General features: G+C 37.1%; 1 protein-coding gene across 1 annotated transcript; it reads left to right on the top strand.

Annotated features, from left to right (window-relative positions):
* The first annotated feature begins 14514 nt into the window (after nt 1-14514).
* On the top strand, nt 14515-18388 carry LOC126802103 (protein LNK3). Its single transcript, XM_050529651.1, has 6 exons — nt 14515-14663; nt 15327-15701; nt 16056-16329; nt 17106-17222; nt 17315-17460; nt 17750-18388. Exons 2-6 carry the CDS (start codon nt 15337-15339, stop codon nt 18084-18086), a joined length of 1239 nt encoding a protein of 412 aa, XP_050385608.1. The 5' UTR covers nt 14515-14663; nt 15327-15336; the 3' UTR covers nt 18087-18388.
* Nucleotides 18389-22916: the final 4528 nt, after the last annotated feature.

The following is a 22916-nucleotide window of genomic DNA, read 5'->3' on the forward strand; positions in this document are numbered from 1 at the left end:
TTCAATATATTTGGGATTATTTTAGAGTTTTCATTGCTTCAAATTCGAACTTTTATCATTCGAAATTTCGTGGTGGTGACAATATATATATATATATATATATATAACTCATTTTCAAGCACGCATTTGAGACTTTGAAGAAGCTCCTAATGTGAGCACCGATCATGTCACTGCCATATTGGTCTTTGCCATTTGAGTTAATGTGTGATGCCTCCAACTATGCAGTTGGAGCCGTGCTAGGACAGAGGAAGGACAAGCAGCCCTATGCCATTTACTATGCCTCCCGAATGATGCTCAACAGAACTACACCACAACTGAGAAAGAACTTCTTGTTGTGATCTTTGTTTTAGATAAGTTTCGTTCTTACTTACTTCAATCCAAAGTTATTGTTTACACTGACCACGCGGCTTTGAAGTACTTAATGACGAAGAAAGATGCCAAACCAAGATTGATTCGATGGATTCTCTTACTTCAAGAGTTTGATCTCGAAATCAAGGACAAGAAGGGAAGTGGCAGACCATTTGAGCTGTTTAGTGAGAGATGCCGAACCCCTGGCCATTCAAGAGAGTTTTCCGGATGAGCAACTCTTTCGAGTTGAGGTAAGTGAGCCGTGGTATGCAGATGTTGTGAACTATCTTGTTTCTAAGCAATTCACAGATACTTTATCGCATGCTCAAAAGAATAGACTTAAAGCTTTATCTAAGTATTACATTTGGGATGAACCAAACTTGTGGAAACATTGTGTTGATCAAATCATTAGGAGGTGTGTCCCTGAATCTGAACATCATTCTATACTTACCTTTTGTCATTCTGAGTCTGGTGGAGGACATTTTGGTTCACGTAGGATTGCTCTTAAGGTATTAGAATGTGGTTTCTTTTGGCTTACGATCTTTAAAGATGCATATAATTTTTGCATGACTTGTGATAGATGCCAACGCATGGGAAACATAGGTTCTAGAGATCAAATGCTGATGCATCCTCTCTTGACTGTTGAACTGTTTGATTATTGAGGCATCATTTCATGGGACCTTTTCCAAACTCTGATGGTTTCTTGTATATACTTGTTTGTGTTGATTATGTTTCGAAATTGGTGGAAGCAAAACCCACCCGGACTAATGATTCTTGAGTTGTTACAGATTTCCTTCGTTCTAATATTTTCTCTAGGTTTGGTATGCCGAGAGTGATCATTAGTGATGGAGGATCTCATTTTTACAATCGTACCATTGAAGCATTATTGAGGAAATATGGTATCAAGCATAAGGTTGCTATGCCTTATCACCCCCAAACATGTCGACAAGTTGAGCTATCTAATCTAGAGATCAAGAGAATTTTGGAGAAATCAGTTGGACCAACACGCAAAGATTGGTCTCAACGATTGGATGATAATCTTTGGGCTTATAGGACTGCATACAGGACTCCTCTTGGCATGTCACAGTTTCGATTAGTCTATGGCAAGGTGTGTCATCTACTTGTGGAGCTTGAAGATCGTGCATGGTGGGCTGTAAAGACTTTTAACATGGACATTAACGAGGCCGGATTGTATAGAAAATTGCAATTGCACGACCTTGAAGAGATTTGAAATGAGGCCTATGATTCTACTATGATTTACAAGGAGAAGACCAAATCGTTCCATGACCGTATGATTAGGAAGAAACACTTTGTCGTTGGGCAGAAAGTTCTTTTGTTTCATTCTCGACTTAAGTTGTTTCAGGGCAAGCTTCGTTCAAGGTGGCTTGGTCTGTTTGTTATTACTCACATTTTTCCTTCTGGTGCTATCAGGATTAAGAGTGCAGTGAATGGAAATGAGTTCATGGTCAATGGACATCGCTTGAAGCCATACTATAAAAACTTTGTGAAGCATAACGTGGAGGAGACTTCTCTTCTTGAACCTATGACAAGCAAGTGAATTTTTAGAGATAGTCTAGGCTTTGGACTATAAACTTAAGCCAATGAAGGAGCCATCAACAAGTGTTTGCATTTTCTTATCCCTTTTAATTTTTGTTGCTTATCATATTGTACATTGATGGCAATGTTAGTTTTAAGTGAGGGGTGGGGTATACATCATTTGTTGTATTCTATTGTTTGATGCTTATATGTGTTTCGATTTTGTTGCTTTGATTTTTATTTTCTTGCTTTGATTTCTGATTTTTAGATTGTTTTTCTATTTTTCTTTTCGATTTTTGTTATGTTATGTTGTTTTGATTTTGTTTTAGGTATGCCTTTAACTGTCTAGGATGAGTTGATCTTTGAATGATTGGTTGATACATGATCACGATTTTAAATTGAACTTCATTGCTATTTGATGGTTAATCGATGTGTAGATATTGTATCAACATGTAGTAGATGAGGATTTTGAAACTTAGGTACAAAATGAGCATGTTCCCTACTTGTTTGAATTCATATAACCTTTGTGAGTTTCGAGCCATATATATGCCTTTAGTTTTGAGTTTTATCTATCATTTCTTGGCTATATAACATCATTACATTTATCTTGATCAATTCATATGCCATAGAATATCAATGAACTAGATAATGCTATAATTTACTTTGTGAAACTTTCAAAACTTTTATCATAATATACTCTGATTTTGAAAAGAATTGTTGGATCTTTTTAGTATTTCCACCACTTTATGCCAAAAAGCCGTATGCCTTATTTGTGCCCTGCTTAGGACACCTTACTATTAATCCCTTTGAGCCTACGTTAAACTTTTTCTTTCATTACCAACATGTTAATATCCTTGCTTACTATAGTTATATCTATACCTTGTATTTGAGGCTTGGCAGAGCCATTCTAGTGTTAATATGGAGTGATGATTTGATTTAAGTGTGGGGTTATGCTATATGTATGCGTGTCGTATGAAAATGGTGAACAGAAAAAAAAATAGAAAGATGTCGTGAGAAGAAAAAAAGAGAAAATTACATGAACACGGCTTAAAAATAAAAATAAAAAATATATATATATAAAGAAGTTATGGCATAGCTATGTTTGATATGAATTTGGAGTTGTGATGTATTCATTGAAGCTTAATAATGTTGTACTTTAGCATTCGTTCGTTTTCATAATGTTTAGAATGAAGAATGGGTCCAACATGATAAAATTGGCTATTGTTTTATGGAGTATGGCGACATAAGGTGGATGATTCTTGCTATGCTAAGTCTTGAGAATGACCTTTGTGATTCCTTTTTCCTAAAAAATGGAATCCTTGCCGAGCCTAAGCCTAAAGATCCGCATGATTCTTAAAATGAGTAGTCCTTAATCTGTGGAGTTTGTTTCATGAGTAAGCATATGGTTTGGGTTCATTTGTGCATATGATTGGTATTTTTCATGAAGTTTTCGAATTATTCACTATGTGTTCATAACTCTTATGTGTGAAAAACTATTAAGCATATGTCATGTTCTTGGGAGAAAAGATTTGGAGTGCATATCCCTTGTAAGTTGAATTTTAAACTTATTTTGAACATGTCGAGCATAATATCACCTCTGTTGTCTGCCATGTCTCACTTGTTATGCGAGATCTCATGTTTATTAACTATTGAATTCATTCTATCTATTTTGATTAAGTGTTATTCTTGATGCTATGAGTTTGAAGATGTCTGAGACAAAATGTTGAACGCATTATAGTTGAGTCGTTAGTTTAGTTTTTATTTATTTTTGTTTTATGTTTTTGTTTCTCTTTCTAGTGTTTGTTAAGGGACTAGTAAAGTTTAAGTGTGGGGTTGTTGATAGGAGCACAAACTGGGACGGTCTTAATATGTTTAGTATGTTTTATTTAGTATGTTTTAGTTTCTTTTGTATGAATAAGTGTCTAGGTAGAGCTTATATCGATTATGAGTGAATTGATGATAAAATCGTGCTAAGTGTTAAGAATCATTGTTGAGATATGATTCCTTATTCGAGTAGGATTCATCATTTCATATTTCTTTGTTTATAACATACTCATTCTTATTAGGAAAGACAAATCCATGTTGGAGAAGGAAATCAATCCTAGTTGCGCAAGGAATAAGGATAGGCCGTGCGGCATTGATGGTTTCCTATTGGGAGTTGGATTCTAAAACCAAGTTGGAGATGGATTTCCAAGGTGTATATGAAGATATTTTCATGCATGTAAATCAAAATTATTAAAGAGAAGAAGATATGCACTTAAAAGCGCAATCCATGCAAGAATTAGAAAGCTGTCAAGATTCGTAGTCCAACTTTAACGGACTCCCTGGACAGCTCAGATCGAATTAGAAGATGTATCATATATGGATAGAAAGCTGTGTGAGTCTAGTTTCTGTAGAATTTGGAATCGAATCAATATCTTATTCCTACAGGGAGATATGACCGAATCATTACTCGAAGGTCCAGTGGGCTCGAAAGAATTATCTCAGCCATTGATTTGCTTTTGATCTAAGGGATGTGAGGGAAAGTTTGGACCTTATTTCTCCTATATATAGATGCATGAATCTATATCAGAATCACCATAAATTCTTGCACCAATAGTAGTCAAAGAAGTCATGCAGCAAATAAATGAGAAAAAGTAAGAAAAATCAAACAAGGCTGCAACAATTAAGATTGCTGCCTCCCTAATTCAAATGAGGAAATTCGTGCAAAACAAATTAGCATTAAAGGAGGAAGAAGATATGCCATTAATATCAAATCCTTATCAGAATCAAAATTCTGCCAGTGCAGGTCATCCAACTTTGACGGGCTCCCTTGGACAGCTCACAATGACTCAGACAATGTATGATATATGGATGAAAAGCTACGGAAGTCAGTTTTTAAATGCAATTAGAATCACCTTAATATCTATTTTCTAGCGAAAGTTATGGCAACAACAAGGCACAAAAATCAGCTCTGCCAAATTAAGAAAATTTAGGAAACCTAAACCAATTTGGTTTCAACTTTGTGAACTTTGTGGCCAGCCTCCCTTGGGTTTTCCCCTATATATAGCACCTTATTTTTACAGAAAAGAATCATCAACCTTGCTCACAAGACTAGCCAAAGCTCTGCCTTAAACACTACTCATCATCCTAAAAGCCATTCAAGTCGTAAACACCATCTTCCTTTCATTCCTTTCGATCCAAAGCGCTATGCCTAGGATTGACATTCAAGTTGAAGCCGTGCTGCCTTGTTTTGATACCGCTAATGAGATTTACAAAGTGTAACTCATTACTTCTTCAATTATGTTTTTGGTTTGGATTCTTTGTGTGATGTTGTGTTTCTGTTTTTGGCTAGTTGCGAATGTGTGGAATACTCTCATGTAGTTTACGATTTTGCAGGATGTTATAAAGTAGTTCTGATTTTGTTTTTTATGATTTATATGTAGATGTTGTGAGTTTATAATTCAATGATTTAATGATTCTCTTTCTTGTGCGTTAACTATATGTGATTCAAGGCGCTAAGTTAGTTTTGCATATAGGATTCTTAAGTGTTTTTGTTAACTTGTTAAAGTAAGTGACATGCTTGATTTGTTAGTAATCACTAGGAATTAACCATGATCCGTTTGTTATCTAAGATGCGCTAAGTAATTAGATAAGAGATGAATCAATGAAGTGGTAAGATTGAGAATGACATGTTACCTTGTAATTTCTAAGCGCTAAGATAGGATTACCAGACCATGTTTCGAGTTAGGGATGTGCTAAGTAACCTAGTTCGGCATTAGGTTGTTGTTTGTTCACTCAATATTTGTCCGCTAAGGCTCGTTGTTTACATAGGATGAGATTATGATTTCGAAGCTACTTGTGACTTTTTGTTTGGTGATGTTTGTGTGTTAGTTGGTGATCACATGTATATATTAGTTTATGTTTTATTTCTGTTTTTATACTTATAATCCATAACTATCAAATCTTTTTATCTCTTATGAATTCGTTGTTAAATGTTTCTGATTCTTTGCCGTGGTGAATCCCGGTTTGTGAACGATACCCTCTTGATTTATACTACTAACGATGCTTACATGGTTAATATTAATGTCGAGTAATCGTTGTGAACGATACTCTCTTGATTTATACTATTAACGATTCTTTGCCCTAGTGGATCCCCAGTTCTTCCAGTCATCCTTGTGTGCCTTCTCTTCGTCATGGAAATTGTCCTGGAAATGTTATCTTCAGTTCTTCTTCAATTCTAACCTGGAAATAGAACTATTAACTTTACTTGAGACGGAGCTATGTAGTCGTTGAGCTCTCCAATCCGAAGTGTGGTGGAGAACTTGTCTGACATCACTACCCAAGATTCGAATCGAGTGGCCGAGAGATTGAGATATGAACGGAAAATTAAAAGCAAGTTGGAGAGGGAGAGAGGCAGTGGATTTTACGTTGCAGGAGAGAGACGGTGGTCCGGTTGGTTCTGGGTGATGATTGGTTGGGTTGGTCAAACGGCAAGAGGCAACTCTTGCCTTGGTTGGGGAAGATAGATGTCGGCAGTCAATTTGCGTTGTATTCCACTTTTATTTTATTTTTTTGCAAATTTTATTGGTCTTACCCATCCAAAACGCCCCCGGTGCATTTTCTTTAAAAAGCTTTGGTGTAATACCCGAGAATTCTAATCTCGATTACCGACACATTAGGACTAATCAATCGATATTTATCTAAATATTAATAACGTAGTTTAATACGTTGATATTAAACTACATGTCGTCACGAGATCGGAAAATGCCTTCCTAATATTTTTCCGACGCTCAGTTTAGTTTTTACAATTTTTTTTAGTTTTACTTTGTTTTAAATATTTTGTGAAAATCATTTCGGGTTTTGGTTTTTGGTTGGGAGAAGCCCAAGCCTTTTCTCTTTGTTTTGACCCGAGCCCAATTTTTGGGCCCAAGTTTTAACTTAGTCAACTGGATTGATGATTTCCAAATCCCTTAATTCGAGTTCTAATCGTCCTCTTTCTTGCACGGTTTTACCTCTGCTGAGAAAACAACTCCAGTGAACATCTCTAGCTGTAGAAGAACGTCTTGAACCTCCGGTGAACCAAGCAGTAGAGGTTTTGGAAGGGAAAGGTGCAGCAACCTCGGATTGGGATCAGTGACTTGTGGAGGTAGTAATTCTACTCCAATTCCTTAAGTTCTTGTGTTTTGTGCCTTTAATGTTGTTGAGAAGCTTCTGAGTCCATTGCTTGTTAGTTTAGGCTTGATCGGAGTCGGTATTGGAGGTCGGAAATGGAGTCGGAGTAGACTAGGGTAAAAAGATAGGTTTTTACTATTACATTTTAACATTTTTACTGTTTTAATGTGAGATGAAATTACTAAATTGCCCTTGACAAGAAGTTATTGTTTGACCGTTTGACTTTTACTATTTTACAGTTTTATCATAAGTTACCTCTTCACTATTTACCAAGTGATTTTTACGGTTTTACTTTTACCTATGGTAACTTAGTGAAATCCTGATTCATTCTAAAATGGCGACGATTCACGTAACGTCTAGTTACGACTTAAGTTATTTTCGATTCTCACCCGGTTAGGGAATTGAGAATTACATTTAATTAGAAATGTGTCGGTAAATAATAAAGTTGTCGATTCAATCTTAAGTAGGTTGAATATCATTAAAATATGCTTTTTATCGCTTGACGTTTGAAGTTAGAGTATTTTCGGGTTTTCCGAGATTTAGTCGATAATTGGTCAACATGGTAAATTCCTGGTCAACCCAAAAATACTTGGTCAACATAAAGTCACCATTTGACTTTTCTGGTCAAACTAGGAATACTAAATAGAGTCAATTTACGATACTCGGAACTTCGTATTGACTCTTTGATAAATGAATTCAGAGTTGATGCAACGAAATCGTACAAAGCTTGAGTAGCAGCAACATCATTATTTCGGAACTGGAATAGTAGCGAGGATTCTGCACTTCAATAGAGGTAGGGTGAGCTAACCCCTTTTGTGTATTTCGTGCCCTTAAATTCATTGTCGATGCCTCGGTTGATTTATTAAAATGTTGAATGAAATGCATTATTATTTTAGAAATGAAAAAACCCAAGGATAGACGGATACGTTATGAGTGAGTATACTTGAGAGTGTATGGGGCCCGGTAATCCGGTAACCCCTCGGTGTCGAAAACCGTAAACCTCCGGAGGGGCAATGCCCTGTTTTAAGATTTGGATCCAACCTATTCAGTATTATTGAGGGCATTCCAAGAAAAATGGACACTCTCACTCCTTTGTTATTGCAACAAAGGTAGTTGGCCTCGACTTGATAGTTTTGCTACAAGTTGTTAGGATCGGTCACCACTGACTGGATATTATTGATGGCCATTACATGTTTGCATTGATTTCCCTGGAAGATAACTTAACCCTTTTGTGATAAAATGTTTTAACGAGCTAGCTCACATCTAAAACTATTTAAGTTTTCATAAAACTTAGCCTACCTCACTTTCAAACAACATAGGTGCGCTGGTCCCAACTGGGTGAGTGAGGACGAAGCTCACCCCTACTATAGTTTCTGTGCAGGTTAGGAGCCAACAAGAGTTTAGGAAATGTGAAGTTTAGGAGTACACATCCCTTGGGCCGTTTGAAGTCATTTTTATTTTATTATCTCTCTCATGTATCTTGTTCTTATTGAGATATAAGTTTCGAGGTTGTATCATAAATCATGTCACCTTTGATGTATATTTTGGGTTGCTATAGTTGTATTTGTTTTGGGCCCGTGACTCTTTGATCACCTCCCATTGTTTCAAATTATTATAAAGCTCGCATAATTATTTCACATGTGTTTCCAAAGTCGTAATTTGAGTTTCTATTTTCAAGTTACATTTGTAAAACTCAGTTTGTTGTTTAGCGAAAAATTTGTATAAGTTTCCAAGCTAGCGAGTGTTCAAACAGACTCTGTTCGTTTGTTCGCTTGTTAATTCAAAAATTTTAACTCTAATACCGTCATTTTCCCTTCAGGGATGTGACATTTGGGATGGTGGAGTTGTTCCAGAAGCACAAGAGGAGACTCGGCAAGGGAGGCACGAACCACCAGTGGTGCCCATCTCTCTTCTTGGCGCTTGAGCGCCGACTCATCCATTGTTGCAGGCTTGCGGCTGATCCTGAGATACATCTTTGGAACGAATGAGTGATGGGGTAGTCGGAATCTATGATAACACTTTGGATGCCATTGGGTCATGGGTTGTTTGAAGAGAATCATATTAGATTTCTCGATTTAAATCGGATTAAGGAAAATTAGTAACCTTTCACTAAAATGTAATTTTAGTTTTACGGTTAAACCTTAAACTCGATTTTCGCCCGGATCGGATATCGAGGAACTCTTAAGCGTGAGAGATTTAAATTCCGGAAGAATAAATCTAAGATACGAGTATCTATAAAACAAATTCACACTCACCTTTAGAAACATCAACCGATCATCCTGAGACCTCGACTCAGGTAGTCAAACTAGTCAAATTGACATTCAATTACTAAATTGACTAAGAAGTCATGGACATTACTTTCCCCTTTTTCGTTATTGTTTAGCTACGAGACGAGCTTGAGGGACGTGATTCTACTCGGAGCAAGACTTGGGGCGCGGACTTTGGCACTGCTATATCAAGTAGGGTGAGCCGCCTGCTAGGGTGAGCCGATACCTTCCGGGTTAGTGGTTTTCTATATATAAAATGTATATGCTATACGTCTTTATCACATGTTGCATTCATTAACACTTTACTTTGGTCAAATTGTTTCAAGACTGATCCTTTTATTTTATGCATGATTATATGTCGGTGATTCTGTGTACTGATGTCTGGCACCGCATGTTTTATTAGTATATGGTGAATCCCACGTCCTGATGTCCGGGCACTATGATTTATCCACGGTGAATCTATTATCCTGATATCCAGCACCGTGTTGTTACCTACTACGGTCATAACCGTGTCCTGATGTCTGGCCTGAAGGCGAACCTTAGAGCCGGTCAGGTTGGATATACCCCATCGACGTATTTGATATTTTGAGCCGAGTCGCATATTTTACATCTGCATGATTTTACTTGACTTGCCCTAAATCTTACGAGACTTGCTATAGTCTTGGTTCGATTTTTGTTACGTGTTTTTACGCTAATAGTATATATATACTCTTATATATATAAATAGTTTTCAAATCTAACTACGGTTGGATCGTCTCACCCGCATCGGGTTAGCGAGGACGAGTGCTCACCCCTATTGGATAACTCCTATTTGTGGGATAGAGATGCTATCTATGATAGAATAGCTCAAAAGTATACATTCACAAAGGACGAGCAGCAGTTTGTTATCCGTGCGGCAACATATCCGCAAGAAGCAAACTTGGTGGCAGCGACTCAGGCTAAAAGATTAGTCAATGCTTGTGGGAAGTTTGTCATGTTGACGATACGTCCGCATGAAGAGCAATCGAGTCAGTTTGCAGACTTGTTTCAAGATCTTTTGATAGAGCGTTAATTAAAACGTCTATAATAAACCCTGTAAAATGTGATCGTTAGTATAGAATAAGCAGAAATCGTTCAATCCGGGGAATTGAATGGAACTCTAAACTTTTAGTGTCAACAAATAATGGGGGGTTTGGGATTGATTATTAACTACTAAAATAAAACCTAAATTACTATTTACATGATTAACTTCTCTTTAACAAACTTAAACCAAATTTACCATTACACCACATAATTACAAGTTCGAACCTATCATTCATTCTAATTTGACCAATTACATACTTTTTAGACACCAATACAATTAGAGTCTTAGGGGATCATCTAATCATGCAGATTTCAATTAACATTTAGATTGACTTAGGGTCTAATCTAAATTTGTATGCAATTGAATTCAATAATACTTAGAGTAGAAATCAAACAAGATTACATTTAAGCACCAAATATTTGTTAGAGACATGTTTCATGTATGGCGTCACCCACCATGGTTTCACATGCAAATTTTTAGAATTTTTACCACTTTTAATCAACACAAACCGAACCTACTTAGGGCATGATTCGATTTGTGTCAATATGGTTGATAAATCTAGCACTCAAACACAATCTTAGAAACTGCATCCAAGCACTAAATTTATATGCACATATCTGCAAATTATCTAAAAGTATGAGAAAGATGATTAAAACACAACAATATAAATACAAACTCATTAATTATAGGAAACCATCAATTTGGCAAAAATCCAATAAAACAATCTGAAAATTTTTTATTCTTAATACAAAATAATAATCTCACACAAACATCATACTACAATCTTCATAGACAAAGTATTGTAGAAAATAAAAAATGAACAAACCCATGGAGATGAGTTGCGAGAATCACACGTTGTAGGAACCTTGGAGGTGTATCTTCCATGGTGATTTCGGTGGAGATGGAATTGGTATATGGGGGAGAACGGCTTCTCGTTTTGGTGAAATATGTTTGAAGTAGTATTTTGGTAGAGGTTTGGCTCTTGAATGCAAAGGAGAAGTGATTTATTTGAGAGGTGAAGCCATGTATATATAGAGGAAAGAGAAAGGGTAGGCTTGGACGGTTTGAACTTCGATGTTGCCTCTTTCTTCATATTATAATGTCATGCTTTAATCCCTTAAATCATGTCATACTTTATTCTCTAAATCATGCCATGTTTTATTCCCTAAATCATGTCATGTTTTATTCCCTAAATCATGTCATGTTTTATTCCCTAAATCATGTCATGTTTTATTCCTTTAATGATCATCTTCTAACTTTTATGTTGCATATGCATGACTCCATCTCTTTTCTTTTCACTTAATTAATCTTCACATTTAATTCTTATTTCTTCTCTTCTTCTTCCCACGGCAATGACTCCATTTCTTAATTCTCTCCACTTTTTTATCTCTTCTATTTAATTGTTGCATGACTTGTTGATGATAGGACTCCATGTGCATAGCTGCACCTTGTTCCACTCTATTATTATCTCTTAAATCCAATCTGAAAATAAGAAAATATAATCATAAGTAAGAGATAATTAGTTTCAAAAATTATGTCATAATCTAGACAATTGTTGTCTTAAAAAAATACATGTAATATGAGCTCAATTAGATTAGGAAAGTTTTTAATTTGCAAAAATGAAACTTACTAGAAAAAGTAAGTTACTAGAACATGAAAGTTCATTTAGGAAAGTTTCGCAAAAAGAGTTTCAGATCAAGTAGGACTCTCCCAAATGATATGTTTCCTAATCTAACAAGGATTCCTAGTGCAAGAAGGACTCTCAAAATATCGCCAATGCGACCAAAACGTAGAAAGATGAAGACTTCTAATCCAACTAGGTTTCCTATCCTACAAAGATTCATACTCAAACTAGGACTCTATACCAATTATGCGTTTTTAACTCATGTAAGCACAAAAATGCATCCAATACCGCCCAAGCCTCTTACTACGACTCAATGACTCAATAGTACAACAATAAGGGCTAATAAAGTACAAATAGAGGTAAAAACATATTACGAACGTCGCACAAAGTGCTCATATCATCTTCCAGGTTTGACACTAAAGAGGAGTATAAGACATGAGAAGTCACATGCTAAGTACAAGGCAAAACATGATAAACATGATCCTTGTAGCTTTGGTGTTGATAAAGAAGATCCATTACTAAAGATTCTATTTTGGAGCGAAAGATGACTATAACATATAAAGGACAGCAGATGACATTTCTAATTGGACGTGCTGGTTAAGTTCGAAGTAAGACTAAATAGTTGAGGGAGTCATGATACAGGTGTATCATTTAGCTTTTAGGAATTATGATTTATTTTCTAGTTGGAAAAAGAATAGATAGTCTAACTAGGATAAAGAGTAGTCTTCTAGTTAGATTAGGATTTGTAGAGTTTTAGACTCTATAAATAGAGGGTTTAGGCCTACAGCCAAAACCAGATCAAAACAGTTAGTGTTATTGTAGCAAATGCTTAGACAACAAAGATTGTAACCTTTAAGCACAATAATAAGAGAAGAATAATTTCTTCAACCCAAAAACCTATGTTGTGTGTCTTGGTTATTTTCAATTATGCAGTTAACAACCTTGAAGTGTATCGTATTACATGCGTTCAGAATGATCTTAAAGAAAGAACAAATTGTGTTCTCTATATAAATGGGTCTTTATCACAAAATCAGATACAAAATTCAACCAAACTTTTGTGCAACAACAAAACCAAAGCCTCCCAACGGAGCACCGCTACCATATGCATGTTCGTTGCATGTAGCACAAGTCTCCCAATGGAGCACCACTACCATATGCACCTTCGCTGCATGTATCACAAGTCCGACTTACCTCGGCAAGCGTCAAGTCCATCGAGTCGCTACCTTAGCTTGTAGCAAAAATCAAAAGTCTGCTTAGTGAGTAACAATCAGTACAAATGTCCCCACAATCTTAATATTTAACTCTTCTTATTCCCCAAGCGGTTTAAGAAGGAACCAGCCATCTTACAGAGGGATGGAGAAAAATCCTACCAGTCATCTGCCGTATGTCTTATTAGAACTTAGTTGCATATTTAGTCAGCATCTGCACTCAGTCGTTTGAGAAGAAGGAAGTACAAGCGCACATCAACAAGTAGAACCAAGTTGTATCTGACTCATAGGTACTGGCACGCCAAATTACACATTTAAGAACAAGGTCGAACCGTAAGGGTTTCACCCATGTGCTGATTGTTCGCCGAAAGTGAAATTCCAAACCGAACAATAAGTTATCATAAAAATTTAATCTTAAACTTTAAATATAAATTGACCAACATATTCGAAATGAAAAGTAAAACAAATATGATCTACCGACTAGTACTATACTACTCTTCAGTCCATTAGAAAAAGAAAAAGAAAATCCCTACACTTCAGTCCTCTGAGTGAGCTCGTCTGAAGTGAGAAAAAAAAAAAGAAGAGAAAAAAAAGAAGCGCTTAATGGGATTTCTTTGTTATATTGAATTTTGTACCAGGAATCCTGTGGCTCTCATCTTTCCTCGGTCTGTGTCGCTTTTTCCGACTTCGATCTTATCCTCTTTTCTCTCAATTTCCCTTAATAAAACCAATCTCCACCTTTTCTCTCTCTCGCAACTTGCAACTCCCCACCTGCTGTCTTCCATCCTCTGCTTCGCTGCCACGTGTTACCCACCTCCGAAGCAGCATCCAGACACGTGTCCGTAACCCAAGGAAATACCGCCGCGTGTCCGTCTTCAAAATCCTCCGGGACCCGCACAACGTGAAGACTGCCCAGGCCCCTCGACGTGTGAAATGACCAATCGCGCCACGGTTCTCCTCGCCAGGATCCCGCTCTCAGTTCGATAATAGAGGGGCGTTTTCGGGAAATAAAAAAATCTTCACGCGCCCGGGTGGGCACGCAACTTCGAGGGCCATCCTCCGCCAAGAAATAAATCCGATTTCGTTGTTGTGGGTCCAGATTCGACACGTGGGCGAATGAGAGAGTAATTTTAGATGGGCTTTTTCAGCCACTAATCTCGGCCCTGGTCTCTAAGCCACAAGAAATCACACCACCAAATCTTTTATTATTTTCTCTGCAACTTGCTTTTTTATTAAAATATTTATTTTGGCATTAAAATCAAAAAATATATAAGTAAAACTGCGGCCGCCTCCTTCATTAGTTTCCAAATTTAGCTCGTCTTCTCTCACTTTCTCTCTCTCAACTCCCACAGAAACCCATAGACTCTTTGCAGCCTCATATATCAATTCTTCATCTGGGCTGACTTGATTTTCTCAATCAGAAACTGGGTCTTGTTCATTTTCTGAATTAGTTCATCACAAAGGTATGTTATATCATGACCCTGTTCTTTGTTTCTATGAAGTTTATTGGCCTTTTGGAGTAAATTTGAGCTGGTAGAGATGTGTAGGATTCAAATCCAGTGTTTTCAGTTGGCTTTCTGTAGTTTTTTTTTGTATTTACTATTTACTCAAGAGGAATGATATGAAATTGGATATGGTCAGTTTCTGGAATCAATAAGTCTTGATCGGTTTGATGGCTTTATGATTGATTACTTCAGTTTTGTGATATTTAGATGGAGAGTTTGTGTTTTGAATACTGATTCTGGTTCACCTTTTGGGTACAATCAGATTTGGAATTTGTGCTTTTGTACCTTGTTGTGTGGTAGTTTAACTAGTTTTCATAGCAATCTGTCTAAAGAAGCAAGAGGGTTTGCTCCGGTAATAATCTATTTTTAGGTTAAGACTAGTTAAAGCGACTAGATCTGGGACTCTATTATGGTTATTACTAGGAAAAAATTCAGGAGATAGGACTCATAAATTAATATAGTTGATTTCTTAACAAAGCTATTTAAAAAGAAATGATAAGCTATTGAGTGAGTAAGTAATCTCAATAGAGTCGGAGTCAAATGATTGTATGGAGATCCATATGTACGATAATGACTTCCTCTGTGTTTCTTTATGACATGTTGATTGTTTTCTGTTTCCAGAACAAATCTCATGGATTGGTATCTAGGGAATGGAATGGATGACCTTGTTGTCCCAAATGATGGAGGATCTGACAGGCTTCCATCACCAGATAGCTGGTCAAAGTGGGGAATAAGCGCATCTGAGGGCTTTCAGTCATCGAATAAATGCTTTTCCATGTATCCACAGTTCAGTAAAGAGCTCAACTTCAGTGGAAAAGGTTTTTTTGATGAAGGTGAGATGGGAACTTCGGCTGATGACAAAGATCTATCTAGCAGTTCAAGTGTTTGTGAAGGATTGTCCGAGGACTCTCTTCAGAAGACCTCACTTTCCTACAATCGGGCCTACAATCAATTTGAGGACCTAGCAGGGCTCCAACAGATGGATGACATATTCATGTACTAGCGTAACTTCTGGGATTAAGATTCTTAATTAGTGCACGTAGGAAATCATGTAGTTTCTCTTACTGTCTTTATTGCTTTCATGATCAATTATGGCATCACGTGAAACCTGATGGAAATCAAATATCTCCATTTTGTTTACATGTCTTATTTGGTCTAGCCCACAATTAAAGAGCAAGTATTCTACCTTTGAAGAAAACTTTACTTTTATTATTGATTTTGCAATACAGCCATTCAATATACATGTTATGAGCAAAATTTTCCTAGATGCTAGTCGCTTCAACTTCACAAATTGCCATCTTAGGCTCCCTTTTTTTGGTTTCTAATCATCTCCCTTCTTTCTTATTGCAGGAGCTCCTTACTTGATGATCTTCCTGGGGCAGAAAATGTACATAAATCGTTCTATTTTCGTTCAGATTCCAGCGGTACATTAGCCACTGATAGTATTTCGACAAGCAAGAATTTGGAATTGCAAAGTATATCAAGCAGTGGTCATGGTGCTGGCAGCTCTAAGTATCTCAAAACTCATGCATTTTCTCCGGAATTGGGTTCAGAGAGAGGGCAATCCACTATTTCACAGTTCAGTCCCTGCAACTCTGAGCAAAAAGACTGTCTACAAGTAAAGGTGAGATCTCTATCTTTTTTTACTGGGGACCTGGCATGATTTGAATGGTAGTACCGTTAGCTTGTCTTGTTCTGATCGTAAGAAGGATGTTCACCAGCATGCTATCCATATGTTGAAAACTTGAAATTATGCATTTCACTAGTTATTGCATTTGTGTTGCTCTCAGTTGAACGTTTTCTTTTTTGCTCTAATAGGGTAATGTTCAGGATTTAATAGTCTTCATGGTGTATAGTCTCTGTTGAGCTTCAGAGTTTTTACATTTTTGTTCAATACATGCTTAATCATATATCTTTTGTCCTTACCAATTACACGCCGTCCTTTTCATCTTCCATGTCGTTGTCCACTCCTTAATGATAAAGATAGACATAAATATCAGCAAGCATAAATTTTGAATTTTTTATTATTCTTCTACTAATGGAAGAAATTTTTTCTTCAAAACAAATTAGTTTAGAAAAACAGAAAATCTCATTGTTATACTGCTGTGGAGGAACATATACGATTGTCATTGTTTTATAAGTAAGGTCTCTGTTGGAGGATTTCTTTGCTGACAAAGAAAATGAAAATTGCACCTTTTGTACTTCTACCATGAAAGGGAATCTTAGCGAACAGAACCTCTTGTTGAACATTCATTTCTAATTTTAACTAATGCAAAAACAAAAAATGTAAATGTGCATGCAATTGTTCTATGTTGTATTCCATCTTGTTGACTTTTAAGTAAATTATAGTGCTAGTTTTTTCGTTTCCAGCTTATATTTTATCAATTTAATTCCTTTCAGGCACAGACAGTTCCCCTCATGTCTCCATCTGAGCAACGGTGCCCTCATGGCGGTGTGGATGAGGATACATCAGTTGAAGAATCTGTATTGCAGGAGCTGGAAATGGTGATGACACAGGTATTTTTATATTTTCTATTCAGAATAATACTTAATGTGATGGTACACGTCCATCCATTTGACACTAAGCTTCTCTGTTCCGAAATGATTAGTTGACCGAAAAGACCCGAATCTGTATTCGAGATGCATTGTATCGCCTTGCCGATAACTCAAAAGGAAGTCATGTTACACACGACCAAGATGGAGACCTTGCTAATGAAAAACTGTCTTCATGGGCAGTACATGATGAAACAGCAAGGTACTATATAAGCATAGTGTCGAGTCATGAGGCATGAAGCATTAGGTCTTCTATACTATAGTTCATTTCTGTGTTAGACAGTCTCAACTCTGTTTCATGTTCCAAACATTTTGGCACCTTGTTTCATTTTGGCAATAGCTACAAATTAGCTGCAAAATTAGTCTTTCGTGATTTCTCTCTCTATGATATGGAATATGAAGTGAGTTACCCGTAGTAAGTGGGTTTGTTTAATGCATCTCCTTTGTCCTTTTTCTGGTTACTAATTCATTGATCAAAATATAATATTCAGGTCTGAGAGCAAGAGAGACACAGAATCAGAGACAAACACCATTGACCGGGCAATTGCAAACCTCATGTTTAATGAGATAGACTTCACTGCGCAAGACATTTCTGGAGGGTCATCATCAGATTCCAAATCTGAAATTAATGAAGTCACCGGGCAACAGCAATCTGACAACTCCAACAGGCCGCAAAACTCTCCTTTGCATAACAATCCAGTTTTACCACATCATGCTGAAGTTCCTACACTTGGTCAAAGAGACGTGCATAAAAGCTTATCAACTAGTAATGCTGGAGGAAAGAGGAAAACTCGGATGAGTGAGTTTGTGTCTGCAACCGACTTCTAGAAGGCCATTTGAAGAATGGCTGCAATGGCATGACAGCAATGATCCGCTGGGCAATGAACTTTAAAAGAAAAATTACTGAAAGGTCATACATGAGTTGCTTGTACATGTACTTCGGTAATAGTTGGTGTGCATGTTAAAAGATCTGCTGGATGCACACTTTCAGCTCAGTTTTGATCGTCATGTGAATGAGTGGATTAGTAGTAGTTTGTCAGACATGGATTTATGTTTCGTTGAAACCTAGTGCCACTACATCTTTCTGTTATAATCAAGAAAACCTGCGATCTCGAGTCGGGACTTCGATATCTCATCAATCCTTGTGCATACGTGGTGTATGATATGTAATCTCTTTACCCTTAACGATTTTTTCTGTTCTCTTAACCTGGTGCACGCCGTTGACTACGAGTAAGCTTCATAACTGAGGTGACAAACATTGACGGAAGTGTACATCCATCCGACAGTTTGAGAAGTACTCAGTAAGAGGGATGGAGCATGTTGTACACTTGTACTCATACTAAGTATTTGCTTGTAAAAAAAAAAACTCGACCACTTACAATATTTGCCAATTATATCTTATACCAAATTATTAAAAAAATCAAGTTATCTATTACAAAATAAGATCAAATATTGCCTCATCCTCGTCTTTCTCTTTAAAAGATCTCTCTTATTTTTTTCATTTGATACCATACCCACTTTGAATTGATCATCGTACAAGGCTCAACAACCCTTGCACCGCCATCCATGGCGGAGTTCCAAGTTGTTCCGGTGAAACTAGAGATCAAGGCTCCTTAATTCTAACTGTTTTTTTTATTATGTGCACAACCATGCTGACCTCCTTGAAATTCTAACATGATTTTGTCAGATTTAGATTTTACTTACAATTTGTTATGAATATTGTCACACTGCTAGTCACACTGGTAATTACAGTGTCGTCACTAGTTACATTGGTAATCACACTCGTAGTTGCTATTGACATTGTGACTGTTGTTCAAACTATCATTATGACTGGTGTTTGACTGCATTTGCAAATGCTTTTGTGATATTTGACAAGGAAAAAGTGAAAAAAGAAGGAAAGAATAACTAGTATAACAAACATGTGTCTGCTATTATGTGGTTTGTACTTCTCAATTTAACTTATACGATCTAAATAATGACATGAACATTGTCACACTGTAAAACTAGTGAGCTACATTACTAGTTAGACATTAAATTAGTCTGCTACACTACCAGTTACACAGCAAAACAACCAGCTACATTGTCGGTCAGATAATTAGTCTGATGCACTCATACATAACAAATCACTCTCTTAATAGATCTTCATAGCCTAAACGCTCAAGTTATTCATCAATTTAGTTATCACTCTCGGGATTTTCTTTTCAAGAAATCAGGAGTGGCTTGCGCCTCTCAGTCACAACCTATACAAAACCATAGCACAAATTCCATCATGGCTTCATTGCCTCCCTCTCAAATCCATCTTGTTTTCAACATCTTTCGATCTACACTCACCATCATCCTCGTCATGGTATCCATTGATGCAATGACAACAAGTTTTGCTCAGATCCTAGCCCTTGCATCAGAAAAGAGCGGTGGTCCCCCTATGGATTTGGGAAAGCTTGGCGGTGGAACTGTTCACCGAGCCAACCAATTCTTTCTCCTTGGCCGGCCTCGAACTCGCTGTATTTTCAAACCGGAGGCCTTCATCAATCATTTTCATCGTGCATGGCTCGTTTCTAGATCTTTTCGAGTACATGAACGTGGTGAGAACATCTTCCTCGCCTCATTCAACGTCGTTGCGGATCAGAGCAAGATCTTAAATTGTGAGATCTGGTGCTATAAACGAGCATCGATGGCTTAGGAACCATATGACAGTATCACTCTAATCCCAGTTGTGCTACTAGATTATTTTCGGGTTCCAGTCCAGGTTACTCACCTTCCACCCTTTTATGAAGATCCGAGGAATTTCACTCTCATTGGAAATATCGTTGGTGATTTTTTGGACTATGACAAGAAGTTCGATACTCTGAAAGGAAGTTATAATCATTTGAGTGACGAGAGATCAGAGCTGAAACCTGCCCGTGTTCATTAGCATTCATGGATAGTTCAAGTTGTGTTGCCAAGTTCATTTAATTCCAATACATCAAGGTCAATGATTCAGATGGAGATGCAAAGAGTACATGAATTCCTACTTTTACAAAAGATATTTTAAGGTTTTCCCATTCTATATCAAGTTAGGAGTCTTAAACCAAGTCTTACAAGGAACTGAAGTCAAAGATGAGCACTAATCTTCGCTATATTATAATGGAGCACGCATTTTATTTGAGGGGAGGTCTCCATAGCACAATGTAGACGCCAAAGGAGCAGAGATCATCCATCCATCTTTACTATTGCATTCTTTTATGTTTTTCTTAGTCGTAGTTTTTTAAACCTTTTTTCTAGGGTTAGGCTAATTCCCTATCATGATTGTTTATATCGTTTGATGGATTTATAGTTTTTTTAATGATGAATTCTTAGTCACTATTTGAATTGATGCTTTATGTTTAAGTTCTTTGATTGATCACCTTAGGGGTTTACATCTAGTAATTAGAAGATGAATTTGAGGCATACTTGCAATATAATTCAACTTAGCTTCTTGTGATGAAGAGTTGTGAATTACATTATTGTCGTACCTGAAGTAATGGTTTGCATGATTCTCTTGTTTTCTAGAACGTAATGAGTCTTTCATGTTAAATTTATGTCGTACTTGGATAGACTGTATGCTAGGATATACAACATCTGCCGTACCTGGAGAGTATCATACACTTAAGGAAAACTATGGTCTAAGTGTCGTACCTGGACTTAGATACGAGAATTATCATATAGAGACGAAAGAATCAATTAGTTGCATTGATACATAAATATGATTGTTAGTGGTTGATTCTGATACCCTAGGTTTCATCTTGTTTGTTTCTTTCATTTTTTATTTAAAAATCTAAAAACCATATTTCAATAGTTTTTGTGTTCTTAGTTTAGATTAATTAAGTTAGGATTAAATTGCTTCTCAATCCCTAGTTGAAAAGACCTCATACTTGCAAACTATACTAACAACGATTCATGCACTTACGAGTTTTAATTAAAATTTTACAACAGTTCCAGTCCAGGTTACTCACCTTCCACCCTTGTATGAAGATACGAGGAATTTCACTCTTATTGGAAATCTCGTTGGTGATTTTTTGGACTATGGAAAGAAGGAATTCCTTCGGGGCCGGATTTGTATACTTATCAAGCACTCTGTTTGGAAGCTTGTTCAACTTAAACGACATGTTGTCATGGAGCCGAGGGTGGAGCCATTGCTGAAGTTTGAGTTCATTCACTTACAAGGCTATTGTGCTTGGTGTGAGTTGGTCACACATGTTGGTTTTCATTGCTCAACCCCTCCAGAGAATCCAGCACCTCTAGGGTATCAACATCCCTATCAGTTGTATCAGTGGTGCCATCTGGGCGCTAAACACGGTGGGTAACTCAAAAACTAGACAGGGATCTCGATGTTGATAATAATACTAGTGTGGGGGATCAGAGTGAGCATGATCGTTCCATTGTGCATGACAATCGGCCTACTTCAGGTGATGTTGACAATGTTGTTTCTTGCATTGCACCTATTGTTATTTAGGAGACAGATAAGGTGAGGTCACTGACGAAGACGTCGGATCTGTTTTTGCTACCTGAATTTTGGGACTTATAGACGAAGACTTGGAGCCACCTCTTGCTTAGTTTAAGAAGAAAAATGGTGGGAGACTGTTGGGAAGTAAGAACAAAGCCCCCAATCCAAGTAAGAAGTCGGGTCCTTCTGCTCCACATGTGAAGCTCTCCGCGGGGTCTAATGGAAAGGAGATTAGCCCTAATAAGGGCATGGAGATCGCTTAGATCCTGTGGCGTTTCACCTAAATTATCATTTAATAAATCCTTCCATCTTTGGATATTACATGTAGTACACCAATTGAGATCTGCTGATATGTTCTATAGGGGTTTCATTAAATTGTTTGATTTATAATCAGTAGTTGTAGGTTTAATTGTGCTCATTCTATGATGAGGGTTACTTGTCATAGATTGCATTGTACCAAGTGGTCTTAGGATCACTCTTGGTCTTAGGTTTTATGCAAAATATTTTTCTAAAAAAAAATCAATCAGCTAATAAAATTTGAAAATCAAATATCCAAATTTAGTGGAGCTGCGGTATCTAAAGTAGTGGCCACGGGTTATGTATTGTATTTCATAACCCAGTCGAAAATAGGTGTTGGTGAGTCGAGTTTCACCATGATCATAACCGCCTTTATCACCGTCTCCTTATGCCGCACGTCACCCTTCTCTGATCGTCGCATTGATGTTGGACTCTGCCATGGCTTCGTTGTAGATTGAGGCTCTCCTCGATCTTCACCAAGAAATGAGGGAAGCAAATAAAGCAATGCTTTGCCGATCCCTTGGCCTAAAATTCGATCTTTAATATCAGTCACTTGAGTTCGTATCAGTGTTTTCAAAGGCAATGCTTAGATGTCACCGGTGAGTGCTTTGGTATAGGGCAACAAAAAACGCTTGCTTGTCCAAAACAAGGCAAGTTGCTGGAAAAGTGAAGGAAAAGGTGTTGGGGCGGTCGTTTTTGGAGAAGGCGACGACCGGTGCGACGGGAGGCGGAAAGTAGAAGATGATTTTTTTGAGATTTCTTCCTTCTCTTGGTCAAACCAATGTCGTTTGACTATGTTGTGTATTAAGAGAGAGGGGAGGAAAGGCAAGGGAGTAAGAGTTCAGGGTTAATTCATTTTCATTCATAATGCCTCAAATAGAGATAAAACTCAGTACATA

The sequence above is a fragment of the Argentina anserina genome, chromosome 7 (assembly GCF_933775445.1).
Source record: "Argentina anserina chromosome 7, drPotAnse1.1, whole genome shotgun sequence".
NCBI lineage: Eukaryota > Viridiplantae > Streptophyta > Magnoliopsida > Rosales > Rosaceae > Argentina > Argentina anserina.

Bases quoted from the DNA above. Each gene is read 5' to 3' on its own strand.
- LOC126802103 (XM_050529651.1), top strand. From the start codon at position 15,337: ATGGATTGGTATCTAGGGAATGGAATGGATGACCTTGTTGTCCCAAAT. The intron at 15,702-16,055 runs GTACTAGCGTAA...TTCTTATTGCAG, and splicing joins CAGATGGATGACATATTCAT to GAGCTCCTTACTTGATGATC. The intron at 16,330-17,105 runs GTGAGATCTCTA...AATTCCTTTCAG, and splicing joins AAGACTGTCTACAAGTAAAG to GCACAGACAGTTCCCCTCAT.